This window comes from Corythoichthys intestinalis, chromosome 16 (assembly GCF_030265065.1).
Source record: "Corythoichthys intestinalis isolate RoL2023-P3 chromosome 16, ASM3026506v1, whole genome shotgun sequence".
NCBI lineage: Eukaryota > Metazoa > Chordata > Actinopteri > Syngnathiformes > Syngnathidae > Corythoichthys > Corythoichthys intestinalis.
In genome coordinates this window covers 23,940,467-23,958,435 of record NC_080410.1, presented here as the reverse complement: position 1 = coordinate 23,958,435, position 17,969 = coordinate 23,940,467, and the positions used below count along the sequence as shown (strand labels likewise).

Genomic DNA, 17,969 nt, shown 5'->3' with positions numbered 1-17,969 from the left:
TTTTGAAACTCCAAAAAGGCGCATATGCCTCTACCTCATACAGAATGATTTTTCTGCAGCGGTTTGGCTGGCGTGATGCGAAAAATAAACGTATTAATCCGCAAAATCAGCTGAATCCTTCGTCCTCATGCACAACAGTACGCTGTATAGTGAAGAGGACGTCTTCTACCGTACACGTCACAGCGCCCTTCTCTTCAATGCAAGACCGAAGCCGGAAGTCACTCATTTTCATGGCGCGGGATTCAAAAAACTAAATAAATATAGCGATCGCTTCCACACACATCCAAGCGGTCCATATCATTCAGGAGCATAAAATAATGCGTGTATTATGAAATAAACATGCTTTTTCGTGTCACATGCACTTTAAATGTAAAGCAGGAGTTGTGTCTATAGTTTAGAAGGACTGAATCAGGGGCATGGATCATAGATTTAAAATACACATTTGGGCCATTTTTTTCTGTTTTTGTGTGTGGAGTATAGGAGAAGTGACTTAAATGGTTATTTTAAAAAAAAAAAGGGTAAAACTCCATAAGTGAATATTGCTTGACTTGAACTGACACAAACTATCACATGAACAGTTCAGCCGTGGTGTGTTCTCCTCCGTTTGGGCCGCATACCAACACAGTGTAGTTATTAAGTCTGTGTGCGGGCCAGACATTATTGATCTTATGACAGAGGCTGGGGGCCGGATGAAATTTGACCACGGGCCGCATTTGGCCCCCGGGCCGCACTTTGGACATTGCTGCCCTAGGCTGTATTCAACTAGGGAATTTTTATCACACTGATTTTGCTGATTGTGGGGGTTGCATGGAGCATAAAACCCGCGATGAAGGAAGGATTACTAATTTCCATGTATAAGTAAAGCCCCGACCCAATAAACATAGCAGCACTCCTTATACAATAAAGGCTCCTTCCAAGGAGTTGGACAGTGCAAGGTGTCTTAAGTTGAGGCCTTATCCTTCTTGTCCAGGGATACTGCAGCAATAAACTTCTGGTAGCACCCTGGTTTAATGGCACTATCAACGCAACACAGACCCTGTGGCCAGCCAGTCTGCCTCTATACATCCAACCCCCTAAGACTCCCTCTTTTTAAATCTGCTAAGCCTATTGAGCTGGGCGGCATGTCCTCCAGCACTGGGTTGTAAGTGAACATTATCTTGGAAAAGGAAAAGAAAGCAGGGATTTATTTGTAGTGGACCCGGGGGAGGAGTGTCGCAGTAAATACGACGGCGGTGGGTCCTGACAACATTTAGAAAGAATTGAATTGGGTAAATGCCATGTTGACTCCAACATATTGTCTTATTGCAATGTTATGAACGTTCGTGTTAACTTTCTGGGGAAGCAACAATGCTGTGACATTATTACACAAGTGTTGACTCTGACGTGATCTCTTGACAATATTTAGTTTCTGTGGTGCTATGCAACATCCTATTAATTGTAATCCATAACTACACTGCTGGCCAAAAGTATTGGCACCCCTGCAATTCTGTCAGATAATGCTCAATTTCTCCCAGAAAATGATTGCAATTACAAATGTTTTTGTAGTAATGTATTCATTTATTTTGCTTGCAATGAAAAACACAAAAGAGAATGGGGGAAAAAAACAATAAATCATTATCATTTTACACAAAACTCTAGAAAAATGGGCCGGACAAAAGTATTGGCACCCTTTGAAAAATCATGTGATGCTTATCTAATTTGTGTAATTAACAGCACCTGTTACTTACCTGTGGCACATAACAGGTGGTGGCAGTAACTAAATCATACTTGCAGCCAGTTAAAATGGATTAAAGTTGACTCAACCTCTGTTCTGTGTCCATGTGTGTACCACATTGGGCATGTAGAAAAGAGAGACCATAGAACTGTCTGAGGATTTGAGAAGCAAAATTGTGTGGAAGCATGGGCAATCTCATGGCTACAAGTCCATCTCCAAAGACCTGAATGTTCCTGTATCTACCGTGCGCAGTTTCATCAATAAGTGTGAAGCCCATGGCACTGTGGCTAACCTCCCTAGATGTGGACAGAAAAGAAAAATTGACGAGAGATTTCAGTTTCGGATGCTGGCTAATGAACTTCGACTCACATCAGAACAAGTTCAAGCTGTCCTGCAGTCCGAGGGTACAACAGTGTCAACCCGTACTATCCTTCGGTGTCTGAATGAAAAGGGACTCAAAGGTAGGATACCCAGGAAGACCCCACTTCTGACCCAGAGACATAAAAAAAAAAAAAAAACAGGCATAGAGTTTACGGGGAAAAAACCGAGGCCTTCAAAGAAAAAACATGATCCCCACAGTCAAACATTGCGGAGGTTCCCTGATGTTTTGGGGTTGCTTTGCTTCCTCTGGCACTGGACTGCTTGACCGTGTGCATTGCATTATGAAGTCTGAAGATCACGGCACTATGAAGTCTGAAGACTACCAACAAATTTTGGAGCATAATGTAGAACCCAGTGTGAGAAAGCAGGGTCTCCCTCAGAGGTCATAGGTCTTCCAGCAGGACAATGACCCAAAACACACTTCAAAAAGCAGTAGAAAATGGTTTGAGAGAAAGCACTGGAGACTTCTAAAGTGGCCAGCAATGAGTCCAGACCTAAATCCCATAGAACACCTGTGGAGAGATTTGAAAATGGCAGTTTGGAGAAGGCACCCTTCAAATCTCAGAGACCTGGAGCAGTTGGCGAAAGAGGAATGGTCTAAAATTCCAGCAGAGCGTTGTAAGAATTTCATTGATGGATACCGGAAGCGTTTTTTCAGTTATTTTGTGTAAAAGTTGTGCTACCAAGTATTAGGCTGAGGGCGCCAATACTTTTGTTCGGCCCATTTTGGGGGGATTTGTGTAAAATGATGATGATTTTTTTTTTTTTCATTTGCTTTTGTGTTTTTTTCATTGCAAGAAAAATAAATGAAGATATTACTACCAAAGCATTTGTAATTGCAATCATTTTCTGGGAGAAATTGAGCATTATCTGACAGAATTGCAGGGTGCCAATACTTTTGGCCATCAGTGTAACTAATAATATTACTCGTCCCAAAAAGTGTGCGTGTCAATATTCCACAATTTTAAATGTTTAAATCCAAATCAGTTGTTTTTTTGTTAAATTTACATTTATTTTAATTAATCACTACAATTAATATTATTCCAAAAATGTATATAGGTCTGTGACCTATATGTGTGCATGATTATATATTGTGTTGCGTCAATTTGTTTTTATGGTCCTGGGAGAAATTCTAGTTTCGATTTACATAAATTGTAACATACATGGTTTAATATTTTTTGTAAAAAGGACTTTGAAATGTGGTCATTTTGCAATGTTTAAATGCCAGGCTTGGGTCGTTTCGGTTTCCACTTGACACTTTAAATACGGTGCATTCGTCAAAGTGATACACAGCCACTTTGTGATCGCGTTGTTACTATGCAAAAGTATTGCACGGTAATAACATTTCCCGCCTTATTTGATTCATTTGCACGTCGCTGTCACATGTACACATGTAAGCCGAGCCGGGAAGGAGCCAGCTATATTACATTTCAAAGCGCCTCCATCTCCACTAGATGACTATTTCTATTCAGATGGAGAAAAGTGGAGGAGTGAGTTTGTGGGGGTGTATTTACTTACCAGTGGTCTCAACGATTCCTTCCAAGATCACCACGATCTCAAACTGCTCTTTGGTTAATGAGCGCTGGGAAAGGTCGAAGAAGGGGCTCTTAGGGTTGATCTCGTGGCAAATGGTGAGTGGCGAGACCAGAAAAAGTTGGTCGGCCCCTGTACCGAAGCCCACGTCCAGCTCACACTGGTCCAGGGGCAGAAACTCGCCCTCGGGGGTCTGGCGGGACTGAAAAATAGGGACAGATTAGCAGAAAAATACAGTCCTTTTTTCCATCATAATACCAAGGGCGTAGGTTTGGTCTCAACATTGGTCGGGACGATATACTGTAACAGCATAACCTGCATTTACACTTTTTGATAAGACCAAAAAGATTGGGTGAACAGGGGTCAGAGCTACATTTCTCATGAATATGAACTTAATTGATTGATAGGCTAAATGATTAAAGCAAAATAAATCTGTATTGACTTATACTTTCTTAGATATTGGTTCAGGTGATACGCTGTTCGATTCAAACCTTTGTTTTCAAAAACTACTAAAGAAAGATTTTGAAAACTTCCAGGATAAATGTCTGGATTTTACAGGGCAAATTGAAACTACATAATTTGACTTAATTTAACTTATAACTTTTAAACTATATTAACATACACAAAAAATACAAACTTGTTAATAATCTCTTAAGGATCCAGAAATGCAAAAAATAGACATTTGCCACTAAACATTGTCTGTCTGAACAAAAAAATGAAATATAACTGAGAAAAACTTTGTCAACACATAAATAAAAATGGAGCCTTCCTTTAGGTAAAACACCGCTGCTTCTTTCCACATGCACAGACAAACTCCACATAAAAAATGAAAGCGCCTTTGGGCTGCTTTAAGACCACATGAATAAAATAAAAATGAAAATTGGGAGAAGGGGGTACACATAAGTTCACCACATTTCTCATAGTTTAATGAACTTTAACAGTTGAAAACACATTCTGGAGGACAATTCTCTCTAAGTAACTTCCTACTCTGGTTTTGCCGATAAGCAAATTCATACAGTTTAATGTTATGCTAACTCTGATGCAGGTCAGACTTTCAGTAGCAAAATTAGTCGTGTGTTCCACACCTCTACCTTTTTACATTACTTTCAGTGGCTGCTGCTGGCCGAAAAAGAACTTCTAATATCCCTCCTCTTTGAAGGGGGGGAGGAGGCGGAATGTTGTATTTCTGTCGTGGCTGTGAATGCGTGTTTGTGAGTGTGTGTGTGTGTGTGTGGGGGGGGGGGGGGGTCAAGTCATCAGCCAATCAAACGTACGTTTGTGGGGAAAAAAATGGACTGGCACATTCAGCAAGTAAAAAAAAAGGATAATGTAAGTCTGAACAGAATTAAAATGATTCACTTAATAATGGTAAGGTCAATTCTATCTTTACAACATATGGGAAGACAATCTAAATTACCTATATAGCTGAACTCATTATATAATGCAAATAAAGTTGCTTAAACGTTAGTGGGGACAATTTGAGCATCCTGAAAAGTTGCTAGTGTTGTGTCCCTACCGTCCCTATGCAAACCTACGCCCTTGCATGATACATACAGTATCTTAGACAAGACAAAAACAAGAAAAACAATTCCTGAATAATGTGAGAAAGTTAAAAAAAAAAAAAAGAAAAGAAAGAAAATCGACAGTACATGCACACAAAGTACACAATGTTTTAAGTGAGCTTACACCTTTTGACAGTTATACAAGATAATTGCCAACTTGCAAGAAAGGGAAAAACATTCTCAAATAGCTCAATCCAGTTCATCAATTCATGCCACTCTCTTGTACAGATACAATTGACTAGAGCACAATTCAGAGGGCACGAGTCGATTATAAATTGATTATGATGCACCCCCCCACCTGCCATTAGCTGCTTTTAATGTTTCGTACATTAGTTCCAAAATTGTTCAAAAATCCTCTCAGGCTAAACCAAATTACTATTTCAGTATCAAGTTAACAGCTAAAAGCAGTAAATAAAATACTCAAGTCCCCATTCTGTATCATCAGCTTTAAACTACATTCAAATAATGTAATGTTGTGAATCAACCATTTAAGTTGCTAAAATTCCTCGCATCATTCCATAATTTGCCTTCTGTCTACCGTCGACATGTGAAAGTTTGAAAACTGTTTTATTATTTAAAAATAGATTCAAGTCAAGATTTAGGAGTATTACAGATAGAAAGTTAGGTTCGCTACACCAGAGCCTTTCAGAGAAGTCTACTGCTTTAAGATGGCGGCTGTTTACTAACGCCGGAAAGTCTGTCATTTCGCATTTAGCTCTCTATACATGTTCTAACGCCGCCGCCGTCTGTCATTTCACATCTAGTTCAACATTTACTGTATGTGATATCTACCGTAGCATTATTGTGATTGTATGTTTGTAGCAATAAACAATTGGGCGTTTTTTGTAGAGGCTGTCAGCCGCAGTCAGGTAGTATTGTTTTTTTTTTTATCTAGCGGCATGAGTTGAACATGATATTTACTCTCGGTCCGTTCCTCATTGCGTCCCGAAGACCACGCTGACTGTGTTTTAGTTCCACTTTACCTGGTATAATTTAATAATCGGAATTTGGATGTTTGTGAATCGTTCTTGAATCTTCCACGGCCGAATCGCGAAAAATGAATCGTAAATTTTGCACGCCTCTACAATTGACCCCACTATTTGCAAGGTATGGGGACCAACAACTAACAGAATTCATTGGCGCTTATTATTGTTGCCATGGTGAAAAGCCATATTAAAAAATCCTCATAAAATCATCAAATCAATTTTGGATTGTGAAAAAATACTTCTGATGATGATAATAATAATAATAAAAATAATACATTTTATTTGAAGGCACCTTTCTGGCACTTGAGGTCGCCGTACAATCATTTTAAAAAACATTTAAACAAATTTATGATTGAAAAACAGTAAAAATAAATAGCCTATAGAATGTTTAAGGCAGATTTAAAATACTAAAGACATGTAAAAATAACAAAAAAAAATACTTATAGATAAAAAAAGTAAATATGTTCGTCAACAAAATCTGTCAACATACAGTATATAAGTCTGCAGATGCAAATACAGTGGGGCAAATAAGTATTTAGTCAACCGCCAATTGTGCAAGTTCTCCTACTTGAAAAGATTAGAGAGGCCTGTAATTGTCAACATGGGTAAACCTCAACCATGAGAGACAGACTGGGAAAAAAACAGAAAATCACATTGTTTGGTTTTTAAAGAATGTATTTCCAAATTAGAGTGGAAAATAAGTATTTGATCACCTACAAACAGGCAAGAGTTCTGCTGTCAAAGAGGTCTAACATCTTCTAACGAGGTCTAACGAGGCTCCACTCGTTACCTGTATTAATGGCACCTGTTTTAACTCATTATCGGTATAAAAGACACCTGTCCACAACCTCAGTCAGTCAAACTCCAAACTCCACTATGGCCAAGACCAAAGATCTGTCGAAGGACACCAGAGACAAAATTGTAGACCTGCACCAGGCTGGGAAGACTGAATCTGCAAAAGGTAAAATGCTTGGTGTAAAGAAATCAACTGTGGAAGTAATTATTAGAAAATGGAAGACATACAAGGCCACTAATAATCTCCCTCGATCTGGGGCTCCATGCAAGACCCCACCCCGTCGTGTCAAAATGATAACAAGAACGGTGAGCAAAAATCCCAGAACCACACGGGGGGACCTCGTGAATGACCTAGAAAGAGCTGGGACCACAGTAACAAAGGCTACTATCCCTAACACAATGCGCCGCCAGGGACTCAAATCCTGCACTCCCCCTGCTGAAGAAAGTACACGTCCAGGCCCTTCTGCGGTTCGCTAGAGAGCATTTGGATGACCCAGAAGAGGACAGAGAGAATGTGTTATGGTCAGATGACCCCAAAATAGAACTTTTTGGAAGAAACAGATTCTCGTGTTTGGAGGAGAAAGAATACCGAATTGCATCCGAAGAACACCATACCCACTGTGAAGCATGGAGGTGGAAACATCATGCTTTGGGGCTGTTTTTCTGCAAAGGGAATAGGATGACTGATCTGTGTAAAGGAAAGAATGAATGGGGCCATATATCGTGAGATTTTGAGTGAAAATCTCCTTCCATCAGCAAGGGCATTGAAGATGAGAAGTAGCTGGGTCTTTCAGCATGACAATGATCCCAAACACACAGCCAGTGCAACAAAGGAGTGGCTTCATAAGAAGCATTTCAAGGTCCTGGATTGGCCTAGCCATTCTCTAGATCTCAACCCCATAGAAAATCTGTGGAGGGAGTTGAAAGTCCGTGTTGCCCAACGACAGCCCCAAAACATCAGTGCTCTAGAGGAGACCTGCATGGAGGAATGGGCCAAAATACCAGCAACAGTGTGTGAAAAGCTTTTGAAGAGTTACAGAAAACGTTTGGCCTCCATTATTGCCAACAAAGGGTACATAACATAGTATTGAGATGAACTTTTGTTATTAACCAAATACTTATTTTCCACCATGATTTGCAAATAAATTCTTTAAAAATCAAACAATGCGATTCCCCCCCCCCCCACCACCACATTCTGTCTCTCGTGATTGAGGTTATTACCCATGTTGACAATTACAGGCCTCTCTAATATTTTCAAGTGGGAGAACTTGCACAATTAGTGGTTGACAAAATACTTATTTGCCCCACTGTACATGGGGGTCTACTAAACATGCAATGTATGCAGTGTTTGTGGAAACCACCACCTAATGCCATAGAAAAGAACTCATTAAAAAAAAAAAATTCAGAACATCAAAGAGAAGTTCATAGTATTTTCAGTTATACATGGGCACACCTGAGTGTGGTATCACCTCTTGTTACAACAGCTACATTGCTACCTTGCACAAAAGAAAGCAACAAATCCTCCATAATCCACAATCAATGAAATTCAAGCCACGCTCAGTCACACATGCGTGCACTTCACCTACAATGGGTCAGCATGTATTTCTTCTTATTGCAGTTTTCTCAACAAGTCATCATGGAACCTATCAGTAAGCCTCATAACCCACCCCTCCTTTGACCTCTCCCTGACATTCCCCTGCTCGCCAGCGGCCCCCCAGAAAACACCCCACTAGTGCCATGTGAGTAAACAGCCTTTGCTCCAGTTGAATATGAATGAGCCGTGCCCGAGGGTTCCGTGTTGGAGCAGGCATGGTGACAGCGGGCCCTCGTTGCTCACATGTGAGCTACTTAGCGACTCATGTGAGAGTCTGTCGTGGCGCCTTACCTCTTTCCTCTCTTCTCTTTTGGCTGCCTTATCTCTGTCACATTAACAAGATGGATGAGCGTACTCTAAGAGAACAGTCCACAGGCAAAACTCTGCTGTTTTTTTCCTGCATCCCTGTTCCTTCAAAAAAGACTATTTTCCTCCCAAAGAGCACTCATTGTTAGACTTGATGTGTACTCAAATTTAGTTTGAGTTCACTTCCTCCTCTACAATGCTTACCACGTAATGGAGATACGTCATGCAATTACTGTGGTTTCTTGATTTGCGAGACCAAGCATCGTTTGCTACCAGCCCTCCTAATTCAAATAGATTGGACTTGCTGCCGTCTGTGACACTGAAACTTGACCAGTCACTATCAGCCCTCCTATTTCAAATATATTGGATGTCTATTGCTAGTCTTATAATTATTTGATTGCTCCGATAAACCCATCACACAATAGTTAATCAGGTTTTACGATAGAATGAAAGGTGCTTATATGCGAAATACTGCAGAGGGAAAACAGAAAAAAATTGCATGGCCCTTGGTGAATGGAGGATTGTGCACATCTAGGCTTCAGAAATTATCCACAATTTAAATTTACTTTTGCTCCTTGTCAGCCTGATCAGCATTCCGCTGGCTTCATACATTCAATCCCAACACGGTAAACCCTAATAAATGCCTTGGCATCTTTCGCAAAAAATTTTCCGCCTCCTGATAGTCGTGTTTTATAATTGCATGTCTAGTTTTAATAGAAAATGCAATGGAAATCAATTGAGTTCTCAAACCTCTGAGGAGGTGAAACGAGGCTGAGAAAATTCTTTTTCCAGATGACAATCTTGGCAAGCTAATTTTTCATGATGGCCTCACTGACCCCCCCTGGTGGTATATATGTGTTCCATCAAGATGCGCCCTTATAGTACTTGTCAGCAGCTCACTGACGGACTCAGAGTGACAGCCTCTTCTTCCTCCTCCTCCTCTTTTTCGTCTTCCTGCTGGCAGCTGTCAGCCACTAATTATCCACTACACCGCCCGCCAACAACTTCCTGTCCAAACAGCCGCCATTGTTTCATGCTTTCACACAAACAGAAGACGCCGCAATCAGTAAGGATCAACACAATCGCTTCTCAACGCTAATTTGTTTGAATTTGGAAACAGTTCCATCATGAGGAATTTTGGAGGGAAAAATACAGTTTCAGGGTCAAACTATACCCGTTATAAGTTTGTTTGTTGGCGTGTGTGTGTGTGGGGGGGGGGGGTCAATTCAACCAGCCACTGCGCAACGCCTTCAAGGTAGGAGGCCCATCCCACAATCCGTTTCAGTTATTCGCAGTCGGTCGCAGCGACAACGGCAGGGATTCAACGGCGGATTTAGGATAAAGGTACGAAAGCTGTACTGTATACAAACAGGTAGGAATTGTCCCAGGTGTGATTTGTCCGAGGATTCAAGGTAATTATTGTATTCTTCATTCCATGCATGCATTTTGAAAGGTTGTAAAAAAATCTATGGGAGGAATTAGCCGCTACAGCGTTGGCATCACAGTTCGCAATATTTACGTAAAATAAATGCTGCCCGGGTCTTTGCTCTTTTAAGAATCGAGACTGTGTTACGTCCATATCTATAAAGAATTCAGGGTTTTAAGTATTTATTCACAAGAATTTCGACATAAAAAGCTCTTTGTTATGGTAAGGCGGCGCCAAAGTGACTTAAAGTCGAGCAGCACATTCGACAAATTACGTAAAAAAAATTATACTGCCCTTTTTTTTTTTTTTCCCTTAACCAAGAATCGAGACTGCTTTCCATCCATATCTATAAAGAATTGAGGGATTTACGCATTTATTCACAAGAATTTTCAACGTAAAAAGCTCTTTGTCTGTGTTTTCACTTGGTCAGCTTTGATGGAGATAGGCCCCCTATTAATCAGCCCCGCGCCCTGTGTCCCGTCAATACAATTATGAAGTCTACGGCCCAGCGTTTACAACTTTACAATTTCATTTATTCCCACATGTATGGTGCTGTTTGTATGAATGTATAATTTGATTTCCAATTAAATTTCAGCATCTACTCCTGTATATTTGTCGATACAGTGTGTTAAAACATGGACTTCATAGTCTTGGATCAATATCATTAACCAATAATACATAGCAGAATTACAGTGAGGAAAATAAGTATTTGAACACCCTGCGATTTTGCAAGTTTTCCCACTTGGAAATGATGGGTAGGTTTGAAATTTTCATGCTAGGTGCTTGTCCACTGTGAGAGACAATCCCCCCAAAAATCCAGAAATCATAGTGTACAGTTTTCTAACAATTTATTTGTATTATACTGTTGCAAATGAGTATTTGAACACCTGAGATAATCAATGTTAGTATTTGGCACAGTAGCCTTTGATTACAATTACAGATGTCAAACGTTTCCTGTAACCAGGTTTGCACAGACTGCAGCAGAGATTTTGCACCACTGCTCCACACAGATCTTCTCTAGATCAATCAGGTTTCTGGACTGTAACTGAGAAACACAGAGTTTGAGCTTCCTACAAAGATTTTCTATTGGGTTTAGGTCTGGAGACTGGCCAGGCCCCTCCAGAACCTTGACATTTGTTTTACAAAGCCACTCCTTGGTTATTCTGTTTGTCTGCTTCGGGCCATTGTCATGTTGGACAACCCAGTCATGACCCATTTTCAATGCTCTGAAATGAGGGGAGGAGGTTATTCCCCAAAATCTCACAATACATTGCTCTAGTCATCCTCTCCTTAATACAGTGCAGTCGTGTAGTGCCATATGAAGAAAAAAAAAAAGTATGATGCTACCACCCGCATGCTTCACAGTAGGGATGGTGTTCTTGGGATGGTACTCATCATTCTTCCTCCAAACACTATGAGTGGAATTAAGACCAAAAAGTTCGATTCTGATCTCATATGACCACATGGCTTTCTCCCATGACTCCTCTGGATCATCAAAATAGTCATCAGCAATCTTATCGGCCTAGACATGTGCTGGTTTAAGCGTGCCATGCATGATTTTAAACCATGACGTCTTAGAGTATTACCAACATTAACCTTGGAAATGGTGGTCCCAGCTCCTTTCAGGTCATTGACCATCTCCTCTTGTGTAGTTCTTGGCTGATTCTTTACCATTCTTAGGCTCATTGAGACCCTATTAGGAAGATCTTGCATGGAGCCCCAGTCAAAGGGAGATTGACATTCATGTTTAGCTTCTTCCATTTTCTAATAAATGCTTGAACGGTAGATGTTATATCACCAAGCTGATTGGCAATTGCCCCGTAACCTTGTCCGGCCTTAAAGAGGTGTACAATTCTGTCTCTGGTGTCTTTGGACAACTCTTTGGTCTTGACCATGTTAGGAATTGGAGTATTCCTGATTGTATGGGGTGGACAGGCGTTTATATGCAGCTAACCACCTAAAACCGGTCAAAAAGTCCACCTCCACTCCACTTATTCGTTGGACTTTTTAAAGTAACAGGTCTTTGAGGCTCACAATTCTAGTTCATAGACAGGTGTTCAAATACTTATTTACAGCAGTATCATACAAATAAATTGTTGAAAAAAAATCTATGATTTCTGGATTTTTTTTCTTTAGATTGTCTCTCACAGTGGACACGCACCTACTATGTAAATTTCAAACCCGCCCATCATTTCTAAGTGGGAGAACTTAAAAAAAAAATCGCAGGGTGTTCAAACACTTATCTTCATCACTGTATAAGTTTGTGAATTCAAAATCCTGGATGGCATGATGACATTTTCTGTCCTGGGATCCAAGGACGGTCAGTGAAAAATGTGTTCCCCAATTAATATTGCCTTCTTGATGCCTGAATTTACATTATAACTAATATACATCAGAAAGTGTTTGCAATTGGCTGGCAACCGATGCAGAGTGTTAGTCAGTTAGTTGGTATAGCTTCAGCACCCCTGTGACCTTCATGAGGATAAGTGGCATGAACGTTGAAAAGCAGTGGGGGAATACAAAAGTATATAAAAATGATACTTAAAAAAACAAATTATAGAAAATTAAATTGAAAAATACAATTAAAACGAGGTGGGGTCAAAAGTTTAGAGAAAAAAAATTGGAAAACTGATGAAAAGTACAAATAAAAAATAATGAATTGTTTTTTTTAATGAGAAATATTTTGGGGGAATTTATGAATAAATTTGAATTTTTCTATTCATTTAAATGAATAAATAATTGTTTTTATTAATTATTATTATTATTTTACCTTTTTATGATTTTTATGTTAGGATGTTCACATTTTTAGCTGTATTTTTCTATATAATTTTCTATATTTAGTATTTTAGTTTTTATCAATACAGTACTATTTTTTATTTACTTACAGTATAATGCCTTAAGTAGATTTTACTCTTTGGCTGCCATTGACGGCAAATCCATTTGAAGTAGGAGGGCTTACAGCGAACCCTCCCACTTCAAATGGATTGGATATTTACTAGTGACAAACTCATTTCAAATCCCGGCAGAAGGATGATTGTACACAACATGATTAGATGTCTAGCATCGTCAATGGCATCGAAAGAGTTATATGTAAATTCATGGATTCAATGGATAATAAATGCCGTATTGGCCCGAATACAAGACGGTGTTTTTTGAAATAAGATTGAAAAAGAGGGGGTCGTCTTATATTCGCGGTCTAGACATTATACCCATTCACGACGCTAGATGGCGCCAGATATCATTGAAGCGATGTTCTGTCATGACTCATGACAGATCTCAGCGGTCTAGACATTATACCCATTCACGACGGTAGATGGCGCCAGATATCATTGAAGCGATGTTCCGTCATGACATCTCAGCTACTCTCAAGTTTGCATTATTTTATTGCAATGTTTTTCCTTATTCAGATTTATTTCAAGACTACAGTTACAGTTGGACTTCACTTTGATGGTTAAGGCAGTTATTGCAATTTTGTTGTTTTATCACAATAGATTGGTTTATTTACATTTCAAAAACCAGAAGCCATTCATATACGAATGTGATTGCGCTTTAGTTTACATATTTAAATGTTCAGACATTAAGATTTGAATGAGGCAAAATAACATGTTTTTCCCTCAAATATATTGTTATAATCATTTGTTTCGGATGTACTGTAATTATTTTCTGTATTAAAATTAACTTGGTGTTCAAAAAGTCTTTTTTCAAACTTGAGCCTTGAAAAAGAGGGGGCGTCTTATAATCAGGGCCATCTTATATTCGGGCCAATACGGTACTGTACATCCCACCGAAAAAGCGATTAGCAATGAGACTTGGAATTAAGATGTTGAGAGCTTATAGTTTTGTCAATGCTTTACGGGCCACTCGCGTGCTTGTAGATGTGGAAAAAGTCCAACCCCCCCTCTCCTCTATTCTCCTCTTCCTCTTTCACGCATCATTAAGCCTTCTGACGCAACACCCCACATGTGGCAAAAAGAGAAGCAGCTCCCAGCTAATGCTGCTTGTCTTCTTTATGGCCCCTTTTTGCATGTGGACATAATGGAAAGGAAGTCAATTATGATAATTAAAAGAGCAGACGGTCACTCTGTTTGGGCTCCTTTTCAGCACCATCGAGTCACCACGACTGAGGACTGCTCCAAGTTTTCCTCAAAATACAATATCTACTCAAACACATGTAGCCTACTACCTCCCCAATAAACAGTGGATAAAAGATTACACAAGATGGCAAAAAACGGCAGTCAAAGCAAAGACAATTAAACATGGTGGAAATACATTACAGTTGTTATATAACATTACACAGTAGCTGCCATTGATGGTTGGCAGTGACCATTCAGTGAGTGCAATATGGTGTAAAACTAGTTGTAAATAGCATTACATGAGAGTTAATGTTAACATAAAAAGCATAAAAATGTATTAAATTAGGATTGCGTGGAATATTATATCATTTTTTTGGTTACATTTCATTTTAACGAACATTTAAAATGATGCAACTTTGGCACAGTTAGAGTTCAGTCATGATTAAGATGAAAATAGGGCACATTGGAGTTTTATAGTGCTTTCTTTTGTGTAAATATAGTTTATTAGACTTGTACAGAACTACTGTAAATAATTAAATATTAGAGATGTACGTATAGAACAATAATATGATTTAAATTGTAGTTACAGTACTGTGTGGAGGACGTGTAATTCACTGTTACGTCGCACTGTTGCCTCTCACTAATTGTCATAGCTGAGGTACAAAACATGCAGTGCATAAAGAAAGTGAATGATGCCTTGCTTTTCAAGAGCCATAAATACACTTTTATGTTCAGCAGTGGCTCCCGGGAGAGCTGATTTTTACTCACTCCACTACTCTACTCCACTGCAATGCTCACCTCTTGGAAGGCCTCTATTCCTGCTTTCACACCTACCTGACCAGCATGCTCACATGCACGCACACTCATGGACACACACAGTCAGCCTCTTATCTCGCACCTGCCGCTGCTGATGGATAGTGATAATGTGAGCACATGAGCTGTCTTTGCGTTTAACAAAAAAGCTGAGCTTCTATTGCGCACTGACACCTGCTCGTTAATGTTTCGTTCACAATCCGTACGACCTCCGCCAAGGCTTAAGTGTAACAGTTATATGCCCAATCAGCAATTAAAAATTCTCGCAGTCTTCATTGTTTGGGTACTCTTCATCCATAGACTTCATAATGTTTTGACCGGACCTGGGGCGCGGGGACGATTCATAGGGTGCCTATCTTAGTCAATGCTGACTGAGTGGAAACACAGACAAAGAGCTTTTTCCGTTGAAATGTTTTGTGAATAAATGCTTAAATACCGCAATTCTTTATATATGGATGTAAAACAGTCTCGATTCTTGGTTTAAAGCAAAAAAAAAAAAACAAAAAAAAAACGTGCAATTAGCATTTATTTTCCGTAAGTATTGCAAACTATGATTCTAGTCAGTAGGCAAATCAGCGGCCTCCACCTGTAAACAAAGAGCTTTTTCCGTTGAAAATTCTTGGGAATAAATGCCTAAATCCCTGTATTCTTTATAGATATGGACGTAAAACAGTCTTGATTCTTGGTTAAAATAAAAAAATTAGCATTTATTTTACATAAATATTGCGAACTATGATGATAGTCAGTAAGCCAAACAGCGGTCGCCATATGTAAACAAAGAGCTTTTTCCATTAAAAATTATTGTGAATAAATGCTTAAACCCCTGTATTCTTTATAGATATAGACGTAAAACAGTCTCGATTCTTGGTTAAAAGCAAAAAAAAACTGTGCAGTTAACATTTATTTTCCGTAAATATTGTGAACCATGATACTCGTCAGTAAGCAAATTAGCGGCCGCCATATGTAAACAAAGAGCTTTTTCCGTTGAAAATTCTCTTGAATAAATGCTTAAATCCCTGAATATTTTTTATATATGGACGTAAAACAGTCTCAAATCTTGGTTAAAAGCAAGAAACCAGGCAGTAAGCAGTTATTTTACATGAATATTGCGAATTATAATGCCAATGCTGTAACAGCTAATTTCTCCCATTGATTTTTTTCTTCACATTTTAAAATGCATGCATGGAACGAAAAATATAATAATTACCTCAAATCCTCGAACAAATCACTCCTGAGACAATCCTTCCTGTTTGTATGCAGTACAGCTTTCATACTTTTTCAACTTAAATCTGGCGTTCGATAGCTGCATGTGACCGACTGCTAATAAATGAAGCGGAGTATGGGACGGCCCCCGCCGGGAAGGCATGACGCAGTGAATGGCAAATCTGTCAAGACAATAAATTATGAAGTCTATGCTCCATCACTAAAAAGACATTGCCATGCTTGAGGCACTTTCAAATTTGAGAACAATACAGCACCAAGCTAATTCTCACTGCTACTTTCAAAAAATGGTGACAAAGTTACAATAGATGAAGATCAAATCAAGATTTAATTTAGTTTATGTCATTTTTTTTCAAAGATCTTAATAATAGGCAGGTTCCCTTTTGAATAAAAACCTTTTAGACCATACAAAGCAACTGTGCAGTATTTCTTACATGTGCCATAAACTGCTTACCATGTCAAAATGAACCATTTTTCACCAACAAGCTCACTTGATGTATTTTTTTTGTCTGAGAGAAATGCAACTAGTGTCCTTTTTTTTTTTTTTTAATAAAATCCATACTTTTGGGAGCGATCTTTAAATAAATTCTTGGAATGCCCTTTTTAAATTGCCTATTTTAACAGTCTTGTGCTCGTTTCAATTCCAAGGGTGCGTTGGAAATGAATGTGAACGTTTGTAGCGGAAACTCAGTCTTGTTTAAATGTCTTGTTCAGTTATTCAGTCGGCCTCTTACACTAAGAAATCAACCGTTGCAAACTAATAAACAGGCAAAGCAGCATTGCTAATCTAACAAGTAATAAAATATGATATGTAGAATGCAGTTTCAATGACACAGGTTTGTACATCTACTTGTACAAGCACCAGTTTCTCTCTGAAGTCACAACAAGAAGCCGCAAAAGCAAATGCCAGTGTTGCATTATCTACCCAACCTTTTTTTTTCAGCCACGAGCATCCAAAACTTAGTTTACTAAACCTGTCATGCGGAAATGAAACTCGCATTCCCTTCCATAATTTGGTCCACAGAAGGTGATGGGTTTGTGCCTCCCAATTCAACACAAACACAGAGTGTTCAAAAGTGTCAGCAGATTTGCACTCAAGCTAAATTGATCAATAGACAAGTTTCCTGAGCAAAATATGGGCGGCGCCATCTTGGAAAATGTCTGCTCCGAACTTCAGGTTTAGAAATAACAACATGAATTGCGGTTGAAGCAAGCAGTGTGTTGACAAAGTTAAAACTGCTAAATCAAACCAGAGGAACCTACGGAATCTCCAAAAAATGGATTCAGCACGACGTAGATGAGACTCGCTAGACGTTCTGTGTCTGGCATGAACTCTTATCACTTCTTTGATCATTCTTGGACAAAATTATAACAACCTGTCAGGCTGTGCTGACGTGAGGTGTAGATTGATACGCCGGCCACTTGAGTGACCAAAATGAGGTGACATTACAAATAATTTTACATTTGCTGAATGCATAAGGGCTAACACGGATTGTTACAAGGAAATACTACAAGGTATGTACATATAAACAAAAATAGTATGTCATTATTTTTTATAGCAGATG

The 17,969-nt window shown here is 39.1% G+C and overlaps 1 protein-coding gene across 1 annotated transcript in view; it reads right to left on the bottom strand.

The window, feature by feature from the left end:
- Window positions 1-17,969, bottom strand: part of kcnj19a (potassium inwardly rectifying channel subfamily J member 19a) — a 37,326-nt gene that overhangs the window by 6,585 nt on the left and 12,772 nt on the right. Inside the window, exon 3 of the mRNA XM_057861137.1 lies at window positions 3,614-3,830. Coding sequence (XP_057717120.1) covers window positions 3,614-3,830 — 217 coding nt within the window. The remainder of the gene's footprint in view (window positions 1-3,613; window positions 3,831-17,969) is intronic.